Below are 23,293 nucleotides of genomic sequence, written 5' to 3'. Positions count from 1 at the left end.
AGCATTGGTGGCTTCCATAACTTCGTTGATGTAGCCGACCGTTGTACCTTTGTTCACGTGTTCGTACTCGTTGCTGAAATTCGTGAGCATAACTTGATTTTCCTTCCTGTGGCTCATCGATTCCTCTTGTAACACAAATATTGCAGTTGAGCAACAGGAGCTGATTGCCTTCAACGACGCCTTCGAAGTCTTCTGGGTTTGGGGTGCCGAGGGAACATCTGGTGGATGTGCTTCCCGACCCATGTACCGCACGCCCCCTTCCAGTCGTGAACCAAGTCCACGTCGTAGAGAAGACACCGACGCCAACCACGACCAGCGATGCAGCCGTAGGCAACAAGGTCTACTACCAGAGTACGGGCCTTTACCCAACAAGACTCGCACGTCCTCCATGACGAGCCCTGCTGCAACGATGACTGCCGCTGCGCACTGCCGGCGGCTATCGTGATGTACCCAGCACTTCGACCAGATATCACGTGGTCATAGCAATGACGAAGGGAGCAGACAGTAGGTCAAAAAGTCAACTGTTCAATCAGCCGAACTTGTGGCCACGTAAAAGGAAATTGAGATTACAGCGAGACACTGGCACTGATATCGTTGAAGTGAGCGTCGATCATCGATCAACTCACAAGCGGCGAAGCGTGTCGGCATTTATACACCACCATCGAACATTCTAGCGTTATCACTAGCGGTGACATAGGTTCTAGAAAAATCTGTAATGCGCGCGAAGTGGGCATGACTTTAACAAAACGATCTACTACAAGCTCGAAGCTTCTCGAACAATGTAGGCGCAGTTTGCGCTGAGCATTGCGTACAACATAACGGGGTGTTAAGAAATTTTGAGGAAGGAACGTGAGAATATAGGCTACTGCTTGGGAATGTGCCCTCGGGAATAGCGGAAGTGATAGTTTGATTAGCGTGTTTCCAATTATTTCGATTGATATGTGGGGTTTAACGTCGCCAAAACACCATTTGATTATGAGAGACGCCATAGTGCAGGGCTCCGGAAATTTCGACCACCTGGAATTCTTTAACGTGCACCCAAATTTGAGCACACGGGCATACATTTTCGCCTCCATCGCAAATGCAGCCGCCGAAGCCGGGATTCGATCCCGTGACCTGCGGGTCAGCAGCCGAGTACCTTAGCCACTATACCACTGCAGCGGGGCACGTGTTACCGATTATTTAGGGCTTAATTGTAAGGTCTCATACAGCAAGACATTAACGAACTGGTGTAAATTAGCATCGCCATAAATAACAATAACCTTAATTGCCAAGGGCTTAAGAAGATGAAGAGTATAAAGAGAACGTCTTAGCCGAAGGACGCACTAATTTGTATAGGCTGATCATCTAGATGATAGTTTTTTACACGATGAGTCTTATGTTCATTTTTCGTGGCCTAAAGTCGAGCCTCAACAGCCTTTCTTTTGAAACTCTTTGTTTTCTTAAGACCGATTTTCTTCTTCTATTGACCCATTCTCATCTCCCTGTGGAGATATGCCAACCACACTGGTAACCTGGATAACTACAGTTTGACTTACTCTTGGTGTTCCTTCTCTCGTTCTGTCAAAATACCGGCAAGCATTGGGGCGTGTATAAGAATTCCCGTATGTTACAGAAGGTGCGCACAACAGTTCTCCATTCATCAATCTTGTACTTTCGAGTAGTTCGTACAAGAACGATACATTAACTTACTCTTTAGTGTATACGTGACTTGTATTCATGCGTGTGCTTCTGACTACACTTAATACTTATTTGTATATCTGATCATAGTATATATATATATATATATATATATATATATATATATATATATATATATATATATATATATATATATATATATATATATATATATATATATATATATATCATAATCATCACCCGCCATCTCAAGTAGCAAACCGAGTGATGAGCGAGTTAGCATAACAAGAAATACCAGAAACATCGCTATCTACCTATCTATCTTTCTATCTATCTATCTATCTATCTATCTATCTATCTATCTATCTATCTATCTATCTATCTATCTATCTATCTATCTATCTATCTATCTATCTATCTATCTATCTATCTATCTAGGCATTGGGGGGGATCACTGTTTTTTTTTTATTCTGAGCTTCTGACAAAGGGTCTCTACGTAATATCTGTGTCTAATGATGCCAGAACAGCGGCAAGCCTTCGCGATGGTATATCGCTTGCCGTCCCGCCATCACCATAAGCACGCGCATCCTGTTCGGCAGCTCTGTGCCTATGTATACGAGCCTGTCCATGGGGATATGTGAATGGCAGGCACTCTACACTATCGCAAAGGTGTGCTGCTGTTTGGGTTTCATTTGACACCGATACATTGATAATATCCTGCACGTATGCAGTTACACTGTCAAGGCGAGGCAGCAAACTTTCTTTTCAACGAAGTCAGGTGAGCGGAAGTGACACCGACCCCTTGTGACAACACTTTCCATGTAAATATACTTGCAACCACAAACACACAAATTGCTCACATAACTCTTTATATTTCATTCATTATGTACAGATTGTTTTTCATACACATTGACCGGGAGAAGGAATCTGGAGAATAAAATTATGCACGAGTGTGAGCGGCATGCCCCGTGCGTGCGCTGACGCATGGTAGTCTTTCCTCATTTATTCATAGGTATATCGATCCGGCAGGTCGCTCAGACAACACAATAAATAGGCCTATAATCTACACAACTCATAAATAACGTCAACAGAGTGATTCTGCCGAGGTCACGCTCGCAACACACACCGACTAATTGGCTTGCCGCGGAATCGCTCAGGCGTGGATTCCGCGCCAGCTACGAGCGATGACCGGAATAAATTAGCACTGGGACGAAGGAATAAAATGCGGTTATCTAACTTGTCCGCCTGGGTCAATGGTCTGTTTTCTTGTAGAATACACATTCACACACGTAGAGACACACGCACATGGAGGATAAGAGGACACAACACCTGTACATTGCACCTCATTGAACATGGCCATTCACAAACCTGCCTCACACATGTCGGCAGCAAAGTTTAATGGGTCATGCTGCTCGAGTCAAATATATTCCCGAAAACACATATGAGAAAGGGCGTGAACTTATACACGTGCTAACACACGCATTATTTGACTTCAGGGCCTGACAGGCTTAAAGCTTTACAGAGAGAAAAGATTCGTTTGAGAATTGAACGAAGACCTTTGTCGGCAAAAATAACAGCACGTTTTTTTACTACTGCAGTGGGAATATCTGGAGCTAAAGAAATTCGTGACCCGACACTGGACATTGGCAGATCGTGAAAAATTGAGTATTGCGACAGCTACGAATTATACCTTGCATAAAAGAATCTAAATAGTATGCTGCACTTGAAGTACGGTAAACTATTAATTACAACGTGAATTAGCCACGTTTCATGCATCCCTACGAAGGAGCAGCACCCCATTTTCCATTATTTGGCAATCAAAACGAAAAACCTGGGATTACGTTTGTTTCATGGTTTCTGTAAGCTAATATGAAGCCCGGAACACGTGACACGATAGTTTTAACGTAAATGCTTTTTTAATTATACTAGATATGTAGCTGCAGCTTCTTAGAACTGAGTGAGACAGGCTTGAGAATGCTTGAACTATACAATCACATCACCGCGAAAATACCCAAGGGTTTCGCAAGGGTTAAGCTACCCACACTGACGCATATACCATGCCTGAAAAAGCAGGGTTCCACGCATACTCGTTAGGTCGTACACATACGCACACAAGGAGAAGAAAGAAAATGTTTCAGGTGCACACAGTCCGTTTGCGGTGTCCTTCACAGGATACGCAGAGTGTTCACGGCATTCGAAGCGACACGCACGTGCTAAATAACCGTCGGCACACTCCTCACTCTCTCGCACATGCGCAGTTCGTTTTGAGTCACACTGCTCCGTTGAAACGTCTGTCGTGTCTTCGTTACGGCGAGACTGAGGCGTCAATCGTGGAGGTATACAAAGGAGAAGGTCTGCTTCAGAACCAGTAGAGGTCCTTGCATGGTTCTTGACCTTGGCTATCGAGTCCTGCGTTTCATTTGGGAAGGGAGACACAAATAAGAAGAAGGTAATTAGTTGAGACAAAACCAATGTTAAGGTAGTGGCGCTGCAATTAATGTTAAGGTAGTGGAACTGAAATATACAAGACCCCTGAAAAAAAATAGAAACAATGAAAGTAACTGCCAACAAGTTTTTTTTTTTCATGTATCATCTGCAGTGTCTCAAATATATCTGCCCTCGCATACCAGCCTTGAATCTATACTAGAACACGCTGCGATGCTCGATGCCGCTACAATGCCCAGCAATCTGGACAGGACATCGAAAAAAGCAGTACTGAATTGGAATGCACACCCTACTTTTATACTGATTCGAACTTTCTCAGTTTGAGAAAAATATTCACCACATTTCTTTTTCAATTATTATTTCCTGTGGGTTTCTTTCTTTGCATTACACTTTGCAAACCTGCCATGAAAGCCAGCCACTTATCGTCTTAATAGTAAGATGTTTCGGTTTTCCGCTGAAAGGCAAAGTACTGGCTTTGCATTTTCTAATGCAATGCTCAGACAGAAAATATTATGTTCAAGTGCAGTCTGCACTCCAAGGCTACAAGCCTACCATGGAGCGCTCGTTCACAATGCGCGAGCACCACACAGGGTTAGCTGTTTCTGCCGTTTTACTGGGCCTAACAGATGCGTCTGCGGCCACCCTGCCTGCATGCAAAGCGCGCTGGAAAAGATAATCGTCATCAAGCGAAGAAAAAGAGCGTGGGGAACCCCCGCCCCTTCGTAAGTGCACGTCTGATTCGTAGTGAGAGAAACAAACCCGGGAGACAGTCGGCAAATTGGAAATGGTAGTGACTGGTGACAAGGCACAAAACAAAAATGTCCCCGTCATTTCTATTCAGAAAAGCTACGGCATGAGTCACCTTTTCCCTGGGCAGACGGGTTTCCCTCAAGCGTTCTCGCCGAGGCTGCACTGCCTCAACGCTCCGCTCGCGACGCCGTCGCCAAAACGCTGACTGCCGTTCTCCCGCTATCCCCCATTTCCCTTCACAAGCGCTCCTCTCCCGAGAAATCCCCCTGCCCGCGAGCTCCAGACCTGGAGAGCCCCGCTCGCTTTCCGGCCAATCAGGAACGAGGAATGCGGCAATTCCTCCTGGCCAGCAAAACATTATTTACTTCCGCCAATGGCCGCGTGAGCCGCCATCATTCCAGCGCCGAACTATATACCGCTGAACGCCACTCGCTCTCCGCTTCGCAGCTCTTTCGTGTGCGTAGCAACGAGGCTCCCTACCGCGCGCGTCCGGGAAGCGGAGATGAAGCGACGGCAGGGCGCGCTACGAGCGGTGGTGGTGGCCATGCTACGTGGGTGGGTGGCGAACTCGTTTTAATTGAGGCTGTCGTGCACTGCAGGTTCTCGTCCTCTCTGGAAAGATCGTGATTCCACAGCTCGCGAAATAGACGGGCACGGACGCGCGAAGAGCGCTAGGTAGGGTGGACTAACGGCTTGGCTAGTCTCGTTTCATGGCCATCACGTGGTGAATTAGAAAAGACCCTGGGCTTCGCGAAGCGTGCTGTACTTAGGTGGGTACCACGCCCTGTCATCGCGGCTTTGCAGCAGTGATGAAACGCGAGCAAAGCGGCAGTGACGGCGGGCAGTTGCTTTAGGAATACCGCTACGAAGCTACTTCATTACGGCGTCCAAACTGGCGTTCAGTATGCTGCCGTCGTTCAGCTGGCGGACACGGATTAATGCTACATACATTACCTGAAAAGGGAGGAATTTTTTAAAGCTCACATTTGCAACTTATTTAAAGGTAACATTTACAACTGTAGCATTTCCTTTGTTGGTCCAAGTGAGCAAAGGCATGATTGCAATTGCCTTTGCTATATACTCTGTTTTCAAGTACGAAATCATACAAGCTTGAGTTTAGTCACATATTTATGAGTACAAAATTTTGTAAGCAATACCAATGTCCTATAAATGAGTTCTTTGGAGTTACCAAAACTGATGCGACACAGTAATTTATTCACACTTGGAAAAACTGATGTCTATAAATATGAGACCTAAGAGACAATAAACCATTATTGTGTGTTAGATCTCATTTTTATTGTGCTAAACACGGAAAAAACGAGCGTTTAGGTATACACTATGTTCTATATATATATATATATATATATATATATATATATATATATATATATATATATATATATATATATATATATATATATATATATATATATATATATATTCAATAGGTGTAAAGAGGCTTCCGAGACTTGAAAAATATAATTTTGTGGCTTCAATGAACACAGTCGGTAATCCCTTTTCTTAATGCTTGCTTATATACGCCAAGAACCCGTTCTCTGAAAAAATGCCTCCGCGATGCATTACGACATATTATAACCACAGTTGGCTATTTCATCAAGCATATTCACCGTTGAATTCATGTTCCCGTAAACGAATGCAAAATAAACATACTGAATGGCAAATCTTATAATTAATATCTACCTGCAGTGCATACCCTAGGGCCAAGAATCAACTGTAGCATTCAAATGTGATTGTTTTGTTGTTGTTTGATAATTATAACCACTATTGGCGATAATTTCAAGGTGCCTCGATAATTATTTTATTACAGGGTATATGCACTTGCCTTCTTCCTTGAACTTGTGAATTTGTGGTAAGGAAGTTTGATAGCTGGTTTTTGACAACAACAATAACGGTGTAAACATTGCATGGAATTCGCTTGTTAAAAATAGCTAATAAACCCTCAGACCACTATGATATACCGCCCACTGAAAGAATGAGTACTGCAATCTTGAAACGCATTACACTAAATCCACATACTTCAGAAAATTCCATAATAAAAAAAATAGCGCGTGAATGTGAACTACAAGATGGGTCCATCATCAGCCACAACTATAGTACGTCTTTTTCTAATGACTTAAACATTATTTTGCCTCAAAATTTCGGAAGCCTGCAAGGAGCTATAATTGTATTCTTTAACAACAATCACAAAAAGTCATATAAATCTTTTGTTTAAGAATCCGGGAAACGATGTTGCCAATAATTTTGTACACTATTGAACTTCTTTCTGACGTTTCATAATATTTGGGGCATTACGTCCCGAAGCCACGATATGATAGCGAGACGCCGTCCTGTGGGGCTTCGGGAATTTCGATAGTGCGGTGTCCTTTAACACGCACTATCATCGAATAATAAATGGGCCTCGAGAATTCCGTCTCGATCATCGTACCTTAACTTCATTCACGAACTATGACAACTCTACATACATCTGAGCATGTCTACCGTACCTTTAATTTGTTCTTGTTTTCTTGGAAAGACTATAGGCATACCAAGTTGTAAATCCCAGTCGAACTATTGTTTTCATTCACATTCGCACTTCGTGAACGTCGAAGCGCACAGTCGAGTTAGACCGTTCCAAGAGCAACTCCTTCAAAATGTTAATACAGTGCGAGAGCTCAGGTAAAGGCGGTAGCTTTAAGCTATAAAAAATTATGGACGGGGGTGTCGGTGGAGCCAATATTTCAACAAATTGTTTTTTGTACGTCAAGGCAGCTTTGGACACGCTAACACCACTTTTCGAAACGTTGGCTCCTGTGTGTAACTTCCAATTAAAAAAAAGGGGGGGGGGGCGGAATTCAGACGACGACAGGCACCTTAGCAAGAACGTCTGCTGAAGTATTTTTCATCCTTACCAAGTCATACACTTTTACGTGTCTCCTCCTACTACAAGTGCGATATATCAATGTTTGCCTGCTGTTAAAACAACTTAACTTCTTGCACGGCATATTTTGTTTTGTTTAGAAGGCTATTTTGTTTTTATGCATGTGTTTCCAAAAAAAGAAAGTTGCGGGTAATTGGCACTAACCGTTTGACGTTTGCTCCATCAGAAGCAAAATAGAGCGAAATACATGCACAGATTGTTTTTTTTTTCACTTCTGGCACTGCACTACTTTATGAAATGCTGACGTTTTAGGCACCTGGCGATGGCTATCAGTGGCCGTCAGTAACGAAATCAGTGCCCCACGGGAAGGAACAGTAGCCCACCTACAATCACTATGTCCCTCTTTTGAGTATATTAGACCTTTGTTTTTGTTTTTTGGTTGCCACGGTGAACAAAATGTGCCATCCTCATTTATCAAAATGGTTTAATTCAAAAATGGTCCACCAAACCACATGAAAACAGTGGTTTGGTGGAAAGGGCAATACGAAAGGCCTGCTAGCTTTCAGAGATAAAAACGATACCTTGCTTTACTTCCAAGCAAGGCCAGTGAAAGATTATGAACCCAATTCTTGATTTTCACAATCACATTCCCTTAGCTGATATTGATCAAGGATTGAATTCAACTAATACGTTGCCATGGAATTAGTCAAGCATGAGGAACAGGCGGAAGACTTTAGCTGTTGACCTCTCACCGCCAATATTATCTCGATTTTTATTCAAACACGATTCAACCGTAACAATTGTGGTGTAGATGTTCTCGATGAGGAAAGCTCTTTTCAAGAACTGGGCTGACATGACAAGGATAAAACAATACTGAATGCATCTCTAAAGAACGGGTTTACTTGGCTAAAAAATTATGGCGTCATAAGCCACAGATATATGTCGCGTAACTTCCATGCAACATGCAGCACCGGCTATTATTCATCTGCAAGAACATATAGAAAAACTAGCCACATGAGCCTCTATACAACTACAATGGGTTGGCCGTATGAAAAGGATATAATACTTCAAATAATAAAAACATACCGTAGTAGAAAAAGAATCTACAGAATATATCAAGGAATTTTTAAATGCCTCAAGAACGAGGTTTAGGAACAATATTTTATCTTCGTAGCTAATTTGACTAATCATATTTTCCTCTTTGTATATGGGTCTATAGCACGACAACATTGTGAGAAATATGAATCTGTAGGGACTCAGATTTTTTACACTTTCTTAAAAGGTCTGTGATTTATTCACAGGTTAATGGTACCTCAAGAACTTTCATTTTGAACTTTCCGTGCACATCACGGGCTGGTTACGTCGCAGAGATACGCTAACGCTCTCTCACAATATGCGGCTACACAACGTGACGACTTAGCGTTCACTATGGTAAACGATAAAGATAAAACAATGGGGAAGAACCAGCCACCACAAGACAAAAAGTTAGAGAATAGGGGGATGCGAAACATCACACCGCAACCAAAACCACCACCACCGTTACGGCAAGTCCATGTTAATGCACAACCACCTCGAAGAGTTGGTTAAACTGAAAGCGCAAGCATCCTTAGCCATGAGTGTTTCCGTATTTAGTTTTAGGGGATGCCAAGCGAGGAGCGTAGCGGCTTCCAGGGAAGTCTGGCAGAAGCGGTAGAAACAAAACAAAACGTACTCTTGTTTTGTCGTAGTGACGTCACCCGCTGTAGACCCACCGGTTGGTTCGGTATTTTTGTTTCGTTTTTTTCACCGGTACGCGTGCATTGCCTGGAACTTGTACAACTCCAGCATGTAGCCACCGTTGTTGGGATCTGGAGACAGTGGTGCAAAGTACGATGCAGACCAGTTCATTACACTCCTGGTAAACAAGCAGCTCTCCAGATTTCGTAAGCCTGTTCTCTGCCACCCTTGGGAGCTGAGCTTGCTAAAAACACTTCGACTATCACTGCCTTCTGCGCGCTCAACAGTAGCTCGAGCCATATTTCACTATATGAAGCTTATCAAGTCAAGACGGAAAGGCTCCCTACCAGTCATGGCGGCCGCTGCTGCTGCGGCTCCCATCCCGTAATGATGGTGAGCAGCTGCCTGGTAGCCGGATGCGTCCACCACGTGATGCCCAGTCAACTGTTCGTGATGGTAACGGGCTGCGGGCGAGGGCCACGCATCTCCCTTGTCCAACGCAGTGCACGTGGCTGGAGCGAGGCGCGAGGAGCGCGGCTGCAGCAGCAGCGAGCCGTACTGCTGGGCCCCGAAGCGGTGCGCCGCTCCACCCGCAGAGTACGCCAGCTCATGCATCGCTGAAGACCTGCGCGGGACGATCATTGATGGTGTAAGCATGAAGACTAATATTATACATCTTTAAAAAGAGAAGGTGTAAACAACCCCAGGTGGTCAAAATTTCCGGAGCCCTCCACTACGGCGTCTCTCATAATCATATAGTGGTTTTGGGACGTTAAACCCCACAAATTAATCGAGAAGGTCGGGACAAAGGGGGGGGGGGGGGGCAGCGGCGTGTTGTCTCACACTCGAGCTAACTACGCTTAGGTAAGCCTATCAAATTTTTCTCTTTTTCTTATATTTGCGTTAAACCGCGACGCTACCTGTGTCTGTAACGAGTGTGAAACAGTCGAATTCTTATTGCTTCGGCATCAATACGCTAAACGCAATTTACTTCTTTCGCACATAACCTTTCAATATCGGTTCTTGTTGAATGTGGTCGTTCACTAGGATTCTTTTTCGGTGGATATATTGCCTCTCCTTAACAATGCTAGAGCCGAGTCAGGATTTAGGTGGACCGCTACGGACAGTTGGATGACAGCAGCAGACACAGATGGAGCGTGTCAACGTGCTTCTATTAGTTTAGTACAGCATGCGTTTTGAAAGATTGCATTAGGCAGGCAGCGAATTGTGGCAAGATCGCCCACTGAAAACGTACATTCTTCGACGCAATCTTAATTAGGTGCCGTTATACCGCTTCACCAACAAAAAGGCAGCACAGCGTATAACAAGGGCGCAGTATAGAAGAAGTCGGTCAAGCGCCCTCTAGTGCATGATATCACTTTTCTCGTCCTCTTGTATCCTGCTAGTCTGTCGTATACATGAAAGCCTTTAGCCCATACCTGTATGGTCCAGCCTGGGGCGCCGTGAGTGCGTAGTGCCACGGGTCACTCTGCAAGCTGGCGTGTATGGCAGCGGCATTTGCTGCCGAAGCGGCGTGGTGGTGAGCGTGGTGGTAAGGGTGAGCCTCGCTGCTCCCGTACAGGTCCACGGGGCTCGACACTGAGCCGCCTGCGCTGCCGGTGGCCATGCCGTGACTTGATGAACCACCCGCCGGCGACTGGTGGCAATTCCAAAATGAAGCAGGGAAGTTGCGCTGCGCCATCGGTGGCGCATCTGCAAACACATGTAAATAAAGACAATAGATGCTCTGTTTACTTCGTGCCACTGGAACATTTGCATTGGTGAATCTCTTACACCCATGAAAACAAAAATAATTCGTGACAAAGTCATGAAAGCGCTTCTATTTCATGGCTTCATCGGGAACGTTGACCATTGTGATGAATTAGAACATAGGCCACATTGCTTACAGGGCTGATCGAAATTTTCTAGGCTACTATTCCATGTATTCTTATGGCAGCGTGGCCGGACGGTACATGCATCACACTTGTGCGTCTCAGACATTCACAGACTCATTTGGAATGAGCAGATTTATTGGGGTGAGATATCGCTGTAGACGAGATCAAGCGAGAACAGGCACGGGTTTAGAGAGGGGTGTAGCGAATAGGGGTTAACTTCCCATGAAAGGGAAGTCAATCAAACTGAGCCCAGTTTTCTACCCTGCTCGGAGGAAGGACTGCAAAAGATGACGCCGAGTGAAGAAGTTTGTTCTTGTTGAAGGTAAACTGTGCACTCTTATGATTGGTGCCTGAACCGATGGGGTAGTAGCGTTCTATGTTCATAAAACAAGCCGCCGAAGTGCTGCTGGCCTGTTGTCCCTTTCGTATTGAGACACAGTGCAGTTAGAAGTGAGGCGCACTGCAGTTTGAAGCCGTAACGTGTTTCACGAGACGACCACATTCGTTTCCGTGGTCCCAACATATTCCGGGAAGAGACAGCAGCGTCAGCGCCGACGACAACTCACTCCGTCATTGAGCAATGAGTTTGGTGGACCATTTGAACTTTGGTACGACGAACCTCTTGATGAACCCTCTTGTCTGAGCGTGAAATCCCTCACCCTGTGGCATTCTCACGTCAAAGAAAAAGAGCCAACTTGGTGCCACATTACACTGGCAACACGCCCCAATAGGGGACGTTTACCTGGGCGGGTGTAAGCGCCACCGTCAGAAATGGTGTGTGCGTCCTGAGATTGGACAGCACAATCTGCACCGGTTCCCTGATATAGGGATCTGAGGTGAACGTACTCTTTATATAGAGCCACCCAGCTCAATCACCATAGATCTCTCGTCGTGTAAAGAATGTGATAAACCTTTAGTTAAGTTCACCTTCCTGCTGTCTTAGCATCTTCGTCCCGGGTCTCCGGTGGCTGCAAAAGGCGATGGCATCAGAACACAGAAACCTACTCGAAGACCACAGAGAGTTACATGTCCGGCAGGGATCAACAAAATCGCGCATCAACAGACTTTGTTTGGTCGCAGTCGGAAACAGCTGCGCTGTATTGAAGAGCCAACTGATAGACGTGATGCAAACTTCGTCGATTCTTGATATATATAGCGATTTTGCCAGCCCGAAAGAAGACGATGACATACGTGAACACACTCGACAGGCGCTGTTCTACCAATCAATAACAAACCATGCCCTCCCTCTCCCCCTCTCGAAACATTTGATATTGTTTAATGTGTAAATATATATATACACGTAGGCTGATGAGAGCCCTCTCGACATCTCGAACACCCCCCCCCCCCCCTTTTCAAAAAAAAGTTGAATGGCTCCACCCCTGTTGAAAATTAATTTTTATTTAGACAAAAAAAAACAAGCTTATAGAAATGTCACCAATCATTCTTGGCGAGATGAATCATCGTCGACTTAATTGAAGACCAATGTTTTACAAAAAGAGACAACTGTGCGATGACGCAATAATAATCTGGACGTGCTACTTTTGAAAAGCACGCGGGAGTAACTCAAGGAAACGATATCGGCATGCTTCTTTATAAAATGAAGTCACAGTGCACATAAAGCCATGACTTCCAGCTCGGAATAGCCTTCTTGTTCTCGAAACGTTTGTTATAATGATACTCTTCCATCTTTTCTTTTCAGTGTACTAGAAAACACAGCATCTACTTTTTATTGAAGAATCACGAAAACACCTTTTATAGCTAAAAAAATTGTCAAGACAAACTGATGCTTTACGACGAAAATATAAATCTGCGGTTCTAAAAATACATTCTACCTGCTTCAAAAAAACTTCAACGAAGGGCAATAATTTTTCCGAAGGTTGGATCATAGCTTTCTTCACATTTCTTTTTCTTCTTCTTTAGCTTGGCTTGTTCTCAAGACCGTAGGGCCACTTACGCTGCGCTAACTTGCATTTAGCCAGCCACCTAGCCATCAGCGTTTAAGCACCACACGCTCGGTGCTGCTGAAGCTCTCGAGACTAGCCCACCACCATCGGTGGTACGGCGGCCGAGAAACATGCGACGTCGTAATACTTCAGCGCGTGTTTTCTTTTCTTTTTTCTGGATAGCTCTCGTGAAGCTCCGGGTTTGTGCTAACGGTTCTGCGCTCATCTTCCCGGTGGTGGTAGAAGCAGGCGTGTCATAAATCAAGACCCCAGAGGGCTTCGCAAAGTGACTCTTTTTCTCAGCCGGAAGGTGGAAAGGGCCAGAAAGAGGTGCCTTGGCTTGAAGCCTAAACGCGCCTGTTACGAACGAGAGCTCTGGGAAAGCTTCGCGCATGACAGACATGCACCGCAGTCTCTCAAGTAAAACGCTCGACGTGATCAGAAGCCAAAAGACATGAAAAAAGCGAATAATTCCTCGTGCTTGAGTAACTTCCCCTTTCAAAATATATTAAGAACACACAAATCTTACCGCTAGAAGTTGCTTGTCTATTAAAACAAAACAAAAAATACGCCCGAGGAAAAAAACGAAAGGCCTGCGCGGAATGCGCAGCACAGTCACAGTGAAAACTAAAGAGGCCTTTTTAAAACAATCATTGGGTAACTACCGCAAGCACACTTGCTTGATACCCACTTGGGCATTAATAATGAACTTCTGGGTAGTAGGCCGGCATTTACTATGCTATTTTTTGTCATTCTTCTGAGAAGCGCGGTATCCACTATACACTTGTAAGGAATTTCGTGCCAATTGTTCATGCAGTGGCTGACGACGATGAGGAATTATGGCTGCAGTTTGTATACGTCACAGTTTATAGGGGAACAAGAACAAGCTATTGTAATGGATCGGAGCATTGGACGGCCCACTTGTTACGCTATTAGCATTGTGCGATGACTGATTGTTCTTTCGCTGTTTTGAAACGCTTCATAAGTAGCATCAACGCGATTGGTTTCCCGACATCAAGCCAACCTATGGCAAGTTTGACAAGTCACAAGCACAAGCACCGGCGTAGGTCAGTGGTAGAATACTGGGCTTGAACCCAGCGGCCCCGGGTTCGAGCCCCACTGTGTCCTAATTGCTAGGTTTGCCAACAAGGCACAAGCACCGGCGTAGGTCAGTGGTTAAATACTGGGCTTGACACACAGCAGACCCGGGTTTCAAGCTCCGCTGTGCCTTTGGTGCTAGGTTTTTTTTTTAATTTTGGGCGATGTGGTTACGGACACCGGCGGTGGCGGCGGACAACTGCGCGTGACCTGAGTTGTGATCTCGTAACAGCTTTCGCTGTAAAAAAAAAATACGCTTGAGGACAGTTCATTGAACTAATGTTGCCAACATGCAAAAATATATGAAAATGAGTGAAGTGATGACCACTCATCAAATAATGAATGGCGCGGGAACCCTCTATTGGAAAAGATTTTATCTTCCCCCTGGTGAACCCCTGACGTCACACTAACATTCAGCTTCTGATATTTAGGTGTGACAACGAACACAGAAACTTCGACCTTCCCATCTTTTTCTCATTCTAAAGCTATATTTCGCAATGTTGGGTTTTCGATCATTAATCAGCCTGAACTAACATGCTTGTGCTTTTTAAGGGGTAGTTGACATTGTGGTCATACGGTAGAATTGTAGATATTTCACCGGCGCTAAGTCATTTATGGATGAAGCGTTTCTGCCCTACCTTTAGACATTTTTTTCTTTTGAGTCTAGGCCAGTGTAACTTTCTGGTGAATATTTTGACCCGGTACATTGTAGAAACAGACATGAGGAGCGATGCGGATAAGTTAGATACGTGTACAACAAATGCGATTGGATGGCTACCTTATCTTCGGGAAAGGGGAATTAGAAAAAGTAGAGACGGTAGTGCGGGAAACGCGTGTTGGTGCACAGGCAACCACAGGTTCTAGCAGTATGAGCCCAAAGCTGCCGTTTTCGAAGAAGAAAAAAATAATATATCACGTGCTTCATCATGCATGCGTCTCTGATGCCTTCATTTTCCTTCTTAGTCGAACGTACCTACCCCCCCCCCCCCGAATGCTTTCCGCACCCAACGAAGGAGCGTACACAGGAACGTTTTTTTTTTTTTTCAGGCGGTGGGGGGGGGGGGGGGGGGGTGTGAAGGCACCCCATTGATCTGAAGTGCGGGCCGGGCAAACAGGTGTGGTCGAGTGTCATTTCAGGCTGTGTATGCTGTGGTAAAGAAAAAAAAATTTTAGGGAAGGGGGAGGGGAAAGAGTACAGGCCCGGTGTGCCATCCTCTGGCTGCGCCACTGGTCTAACGTGGTTTTGTACTGTCTCTTGTAGGGTCTCCGCAATTGCTTTGACTTAAACCAAGCGAAGATGTCTAAAAATTACGTCATAATGCGACTTTACGGTGACGATAGGACGAAGTCATGGAGACGCTACGAATTTTGGCGACTTGCGACGTCACGACTACAAGACGTCCTCACGAGCGAACTTGGACTAAACGGCTGATGGAAGGCCAACCTGAGATGAGCGGGGCGAGTGACCCAATATTGCCTGCCGAAACCTTTGGCTCAGTCGATATTGGCTCTTCGACGGCAACGTCGCACGTAGCCACCGTAAAATCAATATTGGCATGCCGTTGTGCGCTCCCTGTGAATCTGAAAATTACCAAGGTCCACGCCCAGATCATCGAAGTGCGGCAGGCGATTGCCTTTGCGACAGAAGAAATAGTCCCGTGCATAATCACCAGGTGGCTAGGTCACAGCATCAGTACTTAGTGCACCGCCATTGGAGCCGACGTGGGTGAGTGCGCCCTTGAGAAGGAAATGCTGCAGACTTCCGAAGTTTTGTCTGACTACTCAGGAGGCCACTTTAGAAAAGAAATAAAAGACATTAAGTCCCAACTCAAATAGCGGTCAACTACCCATCCGTCTACCTGACATCTACTGCCCTCATCTCAATCACTGTTGGCCGCTGTTCCTATGTCAACTATTGAAGTAAAAGAGTATACAGTGTGGTCATCGGTAAGAATGTTTCCTTGTCTAGCGTTTCTCGTGTATTTCTCGTAAATTTTCTCGTGTAAACAACCACTCGTAGGAATTAAGACGACGGTTAAGCCGGCTGCAATGGAGGTGTATGTGGTACGACTGAGTAGAAAGAGGCAAACAAGGTGAAGAGAGGAAGCCATTATAGCTGGTCTAATCTGCCGGCGTGCTTAACGCCACACTTCCGCACTTTGTGTCATTAAACTTGCTCGTTGCTCATTTTATTCGAGCCATTTTGTCGGCCACCAAAGTGCGAGAGATGTTGTCATAAAAGGCTGGGACAAGCCCTAGTGGGGGAAAGGAGAAGACTGTGAGAAAGGGTCGCTTGATGACGCAATATCTCGTCTCCCGCCAACAACGCGCGGCGCGCGCGTGCCTTAGATATTTACTGCCCCTTTTTCTTTCCTTCTTTTTATTTCTTTTCGTTCTCGTTTGCCGCCACTGTGGAATGCTCGTTCCACGTTCTCCATGAGTAAGCCGCTGGCATTCCCGTCAGGCGTGTGGCGGCCCACACTTTCACCGACAGGAACGCTGAAACGACAGTGCGCGACTCAGAGAGAGAGAGAGAGCCTTGAGTGTAAACGGATTGCCCTCTGGCTGGTAACTAGGTGAAAAAAATAATGCACATGACCCGACGTCGCTTCGGAACGCGCGGTAGTTAATGACGTCGTCGACACCTTCTCAAGTACCCGAGCATCAGTGTGAAGAAATGATTTCAGTGAGAAGCTCTCCTTACGTACAGCACCCAAAGCCACACACGCAGGCGTATTCAGTATCGAGAGATGGAAGTAAAGGAAAGGAAGTGAGACCGAGTAGCAGAAGCTCACTATCTCACAATGTGTGAAGGGCCAGGGGAGAGAGTTTTTAGCATACAGAAACTCGCAGACCTCTACAATACTGCTCATATGTTGCTCGGAGATGGTAAATAAGGGCATCTTAAGAGCATTGGAGACCCTGCCTGACCAGAGTGTCTACCAGAGTAGTCTTGGGAAGGCATTGCCCTTTGAGAATGTGCAAGAGTTGCATCAAAGTTAATTCTTGGTATCAGTTCACGCAGGTGACGTCAGCGTTTCTTTTTTAACCGCAATTTCAGAATGTATAACTCTCAACTACAAAGCATGCAATAATACTGTACAACTTGTAAGAGGATACTTAGTTTCGAAAAACGCGAGCAATCAATGGGTGCTGCTAAATACGCCGTAACTACGTCGTTGTGGCAGGATCCGGCGGTCAGGTATCTGTGTCGTGATTGACAGCCTGAGGGCGCCCACTGCGGGCCAAAGGCTCTTCGATGCTTCTGCAATGAACGGGGTCATGTGGTTGCCGAGGGAACGCTATCCTCGCAAGCTTCTTAATCTTATCTGCCCACACTGACTGTCTGCCTCCTCCCCGCACTTGGTCTTTCTCGTAAGCTACTCTGTCACTCCTAATGTCCATCGGTTATCTTGCTTGTCTCCTGTACTTGGCCCCATCTATCCCCATTTATTCTTCTTCTGGATTTAGACTGAGATGTCCTTGACACAGGTTTCTCCCCTGACCCACTCGGCGCTTCTCTTGCCCCTTTAGGTTATAGACTTGGAGTTTGAATACAGTGCAGGTTAAAACTTGGCACAATAAGTTGAGCTTGGCAGATTTAAGGGGTGGTTTGTTCTAGAGGACGCTTGGAGAACAGTTGTAGCGATGATGTTTCAATCTGGTAGGTCAAGGTTAAGGTTAAGGATGTTGTAGGCAGCTGGCGGATCTAGCCTTGCATAATTTGCAGGCAATTGCCCCGCCCGGTTTCCTCTTGGCTAAATGAAGCTGTGTCTTTTGTTTGTTTTTTAACTAATCACGAGCAGGCTCTTAAAATAAAAATCGTTCATAGCGCGACGTAAGCCTGCATAAGACAGCGGCCTTTGTTCTATTCCACGTGCAGTACTGTGCCGGTGCTCTATCTCGCTGAACTATACACCAAACATAATTGTCACTTATCACCAGTCACATGCGAGGTCTGCAGCAATCAAAAATTTCAAGAGAAGTCGCGACACTTGTTTCCTGAAGATCGAGGAACCACGCGGAAACACAATGTCAGTCACGCTGTCGCATGGTGAGCCTAACTGTTGCAGTTCCTCAAATAAACCTTGCCGTTCCTTCTGAAGCGCACAACATTTAAGCAAATAGTGTTATATATCACTGTTTTCCTTGCAATTCGGGCACAAGGGCGTCGCGGACAGTCTGATCTTGTGAAGCCATATGCTGGTGTACGCACTGATCCCGTTCGAATGCGATGAAGCAAGCAGGCCTCTTCCCTTGATAGCCGTTGTGTCACACATGGCTGGTGAGGCGTCAGCCATAACGAGGGAAAATGCTTGTTTACAGCTTCTCCTAAGATACACTGATTGTCTTTGGGAGCCTTCTTCATTGGTGTAAGCTCCAGAGCACTCCGGGCAAGTCTGTCAGCCGCCTCATTACCCGCTATACCCACATGTGATGGAATGCATTGAAATGTAATGTTTATACCCATGCCATGCTGGTCTTTAAGAATTCGCAGTGATCTTTGAGTACATCGATCCAAAATCAATCCATGTTTTAGCCGCTGCAAAGCGGGCTTACTGTCCGAGAACAGCACGACTTGTTGCTGCCTACAAAACTTTAGTTTTTTCAGGGCTGCCTGAATTGCCACGCTTTCACAATCTGGTAGGTCGTCAAAAAGCAGGTATGTGTAGGTATATTAAACAGAGTGCAGTGACCACTGAGGCGTATGATGGTGCTGACGAGGCTATACACACTGCGGCCTGAGGTTCCATATTGACATAGTCAAACGTGTGCGAAGCAGGGGCGTTTGAGCTATTATACAAAAATTGCGAGAAAAGTACTTCAAATTACGCTGCCGACTTTCACTCGAGATGCAACAAGCCAGCAAAAGTGTAAACCAATGTTCACGCTGGGGCACGGAAAGTACGTCAGCAGAGCACCCAGTTACAGTTTACAAGAGCTGTGCACGCATGCTTAAATTGGCAAAAACATCAATCCCCTCAGTGACACTAACAAAACTGGAAATTTCAAGCATGAATAACCTTCGACTCTCACTATTATGAATAATGCCTGTACAAAGTCGATCACATACACTAATACTCTCAGCGTTAATCATGAATGTTCTTGTCGTCAATACAAAGAGAATAAAGCAGTATCAAACTTGATGATGTATCAATACTGAATAGAAGCAGTTGTAAAAATAATTGGCCATATTTTGAGGTCTATGCATGCTACTCAAGTTCATATGTTGATACAGTTACAGATTTCTTAGCAATCAACAAGAAATCTATCATTTATCTGCGAACTTTTCTCAAATTTACAATTTGCTCCTTTTCCCGATTTTTTTTTTTTGGACTACGCTTAGCACTTTGTTAACTACCTTTTGATCTGCGCGCATTGAACTCAAGTGGAGTAAATTATCAATTCTGCTGTGTTGTAACACATGCTTTTATGTGGATAGGTCTACATCATTTTGTTTTGGGTGTGGTGCTTTGCCTATGACGGATGTCAGTTACAAGTTATTATTAGTATATTTGTTTGTATCACGATAAATCCGTTCATTACTGAGAATAAAAGTCCCATTTTTTTTCTCTAAAAGAGGCAAGTTCACATTAAGTGAAATTAAGGGGAACGCATGTGTGAGGTCACCGAAATGCTCCAAGCCTACATCGCGTCTGAAATATATGTAGCGCACTATCATTGGTAATCGGAAGTAAAATTTTGATTTAGTGCTAATAAATAAGAACATTTGATTTGGCTTGAAATAGCCGCCGAAAAGTAATATGAATGGCAAAGAATAATAGATGCAGAAATATGGCCTGCCAAACAAAACACCGTCTTGTCTTTTGTCAATGTAATCTTTAATTTATTTCTTATGCGCGTAAGGATTATTACTATGCTGAAGAGAGAATGGTCTTTCTCGGAAGATAGGGGTTTCTAGTTCAAGGTGTCTCTTGATGGCTTTGAAAAATAGTTGAGCTCTTCTCCTCCTTACCATCTGAGCTGTTTACTTGCAGCGCCGTATAAAATCTCGTCTCCTTCATGGAATAGATCGGTGTTCAATGACTTCATTTGCAGTGTCTTCCATCTTAACTATAACAAAAAGCTCGTAAAGAAACTAGTGGACTGGCGGGAGTAGCAAATATTGGCCTCTTACTCTTCCCATTCGAGTTTTTCTTACAACGTAATGTCTTTCAGTAAGTACCATAGGTCAGCAAAAATTGTGAAGCCCGCTCAGAATCACTCATGAAACATATCTTGTGTTTATGGCTCACTAGACTCAGACTCACGAAATTTTTTTTTCAACTGAACTCACTCGAGTTGAAGCTTCAAAATACTTGTTCACCTCGACTCACTTCCACTCATGGCTCACTTGGAGTCTAAGTGAGCCGGAGTGAGTTGACTCATGAGTATGTTAGCCTAGAATTGCGCTGTTTCACCACGGTATCAATACTCTTTAAAATCAATATCCTACGTAATCAATGCTCTTCTTCGTGCCTTTTGATATAGTATCATTTTTCTCGAAGGACACTTTTCTTGAAAGAGGTGACAACATGAGATATATTCATCAATAACTTTCATGGACGAGTAGGTTGGGGAGGGGGGGGGGGGAAGACAGCCAAGGCACACCTCTGATCAATAAATGTCGAAATGGTGTATGAATGATACTGCTTTGGAATTCGTGTATGTAATGATTGATTGATTGATATGTGGGGTATAACGTCACAAAACCACCATATGATTATGAGAGACGCCGTAGTGGAGGGCTCCGGAAATTTCGACCACCTGGGGTTCTTTAACGTGCAGAATTCGTGTATGTATGTATGTAGACGTCCGCAAAACCATATATCTAGGTAAGGCTCATAGTGATGCTGAAGATGAAGAGATAGGTCGGCAAGAAAAGGGCAACTCACTAAGACTCAGACTCACGAAACTTTTCCTCAGTAGGACTCCCGAACTCACACGGACAGAAAGTTATCAACATATTACTTACCTACACTCACTCACACATAGACTCATGACTATCTGAGTCTCAGTGAGTCTCAATGAGTGTACTTATGAATGAGTTCACCAACCAATGGCTAAGTAGCCACTAGACCAAGAAAGAGAAACTATTCAGCGAAACCAGGATGACAAAGCAACCATTGGTTGGTTTGACACCCAGAAAAACAAATGAGGTTCACATTTTTGTTTTATAGGGGAGTCCTATTAAACACCGAAAAATAACATCTGGACGACCACCATTATCGGTCATAGGAAACGTATTTATTGGTGCATTCATTTCTCAACGAAGGTACCTTCTTGAATCCTGTCGTTGCGAAAGAAACTCTCGAAGGCAGCAACACAAGGAAAGCCATCGGAATCCTCGCTTTGTCGGTTATTTTTTTATAACAACGTATTTCATCGGAGTAAACCAACAATTATAAATAATTAGGTATGCTATCAATATATAACAAATATATCATATGTTGACTCTCTCGTTTCACAACGCTCTTCTCAAGAAAAAAAGAAGTGCATAAAAGCTGTGGTTATATGAAATGCTCTGAAAAGCAAGCAAAGAAAAAGAGGTCGTTAATTACTAGCCCATTTTCATCGGTACTGCGAATTAACTTTTTTCTTCATCATCTTTCAAGGGGCCGATAACTTCTGTTAAATACCATGTCCCATATAATTCCTCACGCAAGGCGTATAAAGTCTCGTTCTGCGTGAAGATGCATTTTTGATAATATCCGGCACCCTTGACACCCATGTCTCTCACACAACCATTCTGTAATGCAGGTCTGATAAAAGAATAAGCCGTGATAATCGCAGTAATTTTAAGCCTCCTTTTTCGGTTGTATCATCTGCAACGTAAAGATAAAATGATTCGCCGAAAGCGCGTTGTACTGCCTGCCCAGTACAAGCAGTCTGATATTCACGTAGCACACGATATCCACGTAGCAAACGTCTGCGAATGGCTCTGCGGCTTTCGATGCTCTAGACAACTAATAAGATCGCGATGCCATGGACTGCGACGATAGTATAACAAGCGATGAAAAACTCCGAGCAAGGCGAGGGTGAACACCCCACCGAGACGTAAACAGCCGAAGCGATAGCGTGACGAACGGTGGACCCGCACTAAGACTGAAAAGAAACGGATTAGGTAATACCTCCTGCCCCTTCAAAGAGAAAGAAAAGGCCGGCCATTGCGTCAGCTCTAGTGCTGCCTTGCGTTTCGGCAGATGGCCATCTGCAAAGAACGAATTATCGAGTCGTAGAGGCAGAGACGAAGAGAGAACTGCCCTCAGTCGTGGGGCGCTGAAGACTTTGGTGCGCGGCACGTCTTTGGATCGCGGCGCTACCAGACTTTTTTTATTTCTTTTTTTTCTCGTACCACGTCCTCGCCTCTAGAAGCAGTTTCAGCGTCCCGCACTGCTAGTGTCGACTGCCTCTGTGCTTCTTTTTCTCATTTGTTTTCCTCCTGCCGAGGCTGCAGGACGCCATGCCCGCTATGTGTCACCACCGTTGCTTCTTTGCATTCTTTCCGTTTCCTTCGGCTTTAAAGTGGCGCCTCTTCACGGGTGATGAGCACAGCCGCCTTAGGTCGTTTCTTCTTCCCCTTCTTTCTTTTCCACTTCTTTTAATTTTTTATTTTGGAGATCGTCGTAGTCGATTTCGATCTAAAAATGGTGGGTCCTTGTTTTTATTTGCTTGTTTTGTTTTTATATCAGGCGCCCGCACGTAGAATAAGAGCTGGAGATGGCGATGCCTTAGCGAGCGCGTTACGCATGCCAGGTTGTGCATATACAGGCTCACTAGTCTCAGAGTGCTGCTAAAGATAAGAAAACGAACACATTCAGTCATGAGCAACTAAAATAAAATAGAACCAAACGACGTACATTTTTCTTTCCGACTAACATGTTTGCGAGTTTGTCGCTCTCTCTTGTATCAATTGTTTACCGCAG

General features: G+C 44.7%; 1 protein-coding gene across 2 annotated transcripts in view; it reads right to left on the bottom strand.

Moving 5' to 3' along the window:
- Nucleotides 1-2,493: 2,493 nt before the first annotated feature.
- Nucleotides 2,494-23,293, bottom strand: part of LOC119174187 (transcription factor vestigial) — a 65,484-nt gene continuing 44,684 nt past the window's right edge. The window contains exons 3-6 of one of the 2 annotated variants that reach the window (XM_037425013.2): nt 10,870-11,143; nt 9,778-10,055; nt 9,426-9,561; nt 2,494-4,050 (exon numbers count right to left, since the gene is read on the bottom strand). In XM_037425013.2, the coding sequence (XP_037280910.2) occupies nt 9,497-9,561; nt 9,778-10,055; nt 10,870-11,143 (617 nt within the window). In that variant the 3' untranslated portion in view covers nt 2,494-4,050; nt 9,426-9,496. The remainder of the gene's footprint in view (nt 4,051-9,425; nt 9,562-9,777; nt 10,056-10,869; nt 11,144-23,293) is intronic. The other variant, XM_075896025.1, reaches the window with a different exon arrangement.

This window comes from Rhipicephalus microplus, chromosome 5, assembly GCF_043290135.1.
Source record: "Rhipicephalus microplus isolate Deutch F79 chromosome 5, USDA_Rmic, whole genome shotgun sequence".
In the NCBI taxonomy this organism is placed as follows: domain Eukaryota; kingdom Metazoa; phylum Arthropoda; class Arachnida; order Ixodida; family Ixodidae; genus Rhipicephalus; species Rhipicephalus microplus.
The sequence above is the reverse complement of the archived record's forward strand: the minus strand, read 5'-3'. Positions and strand labels throughout refer to the sequence as shown.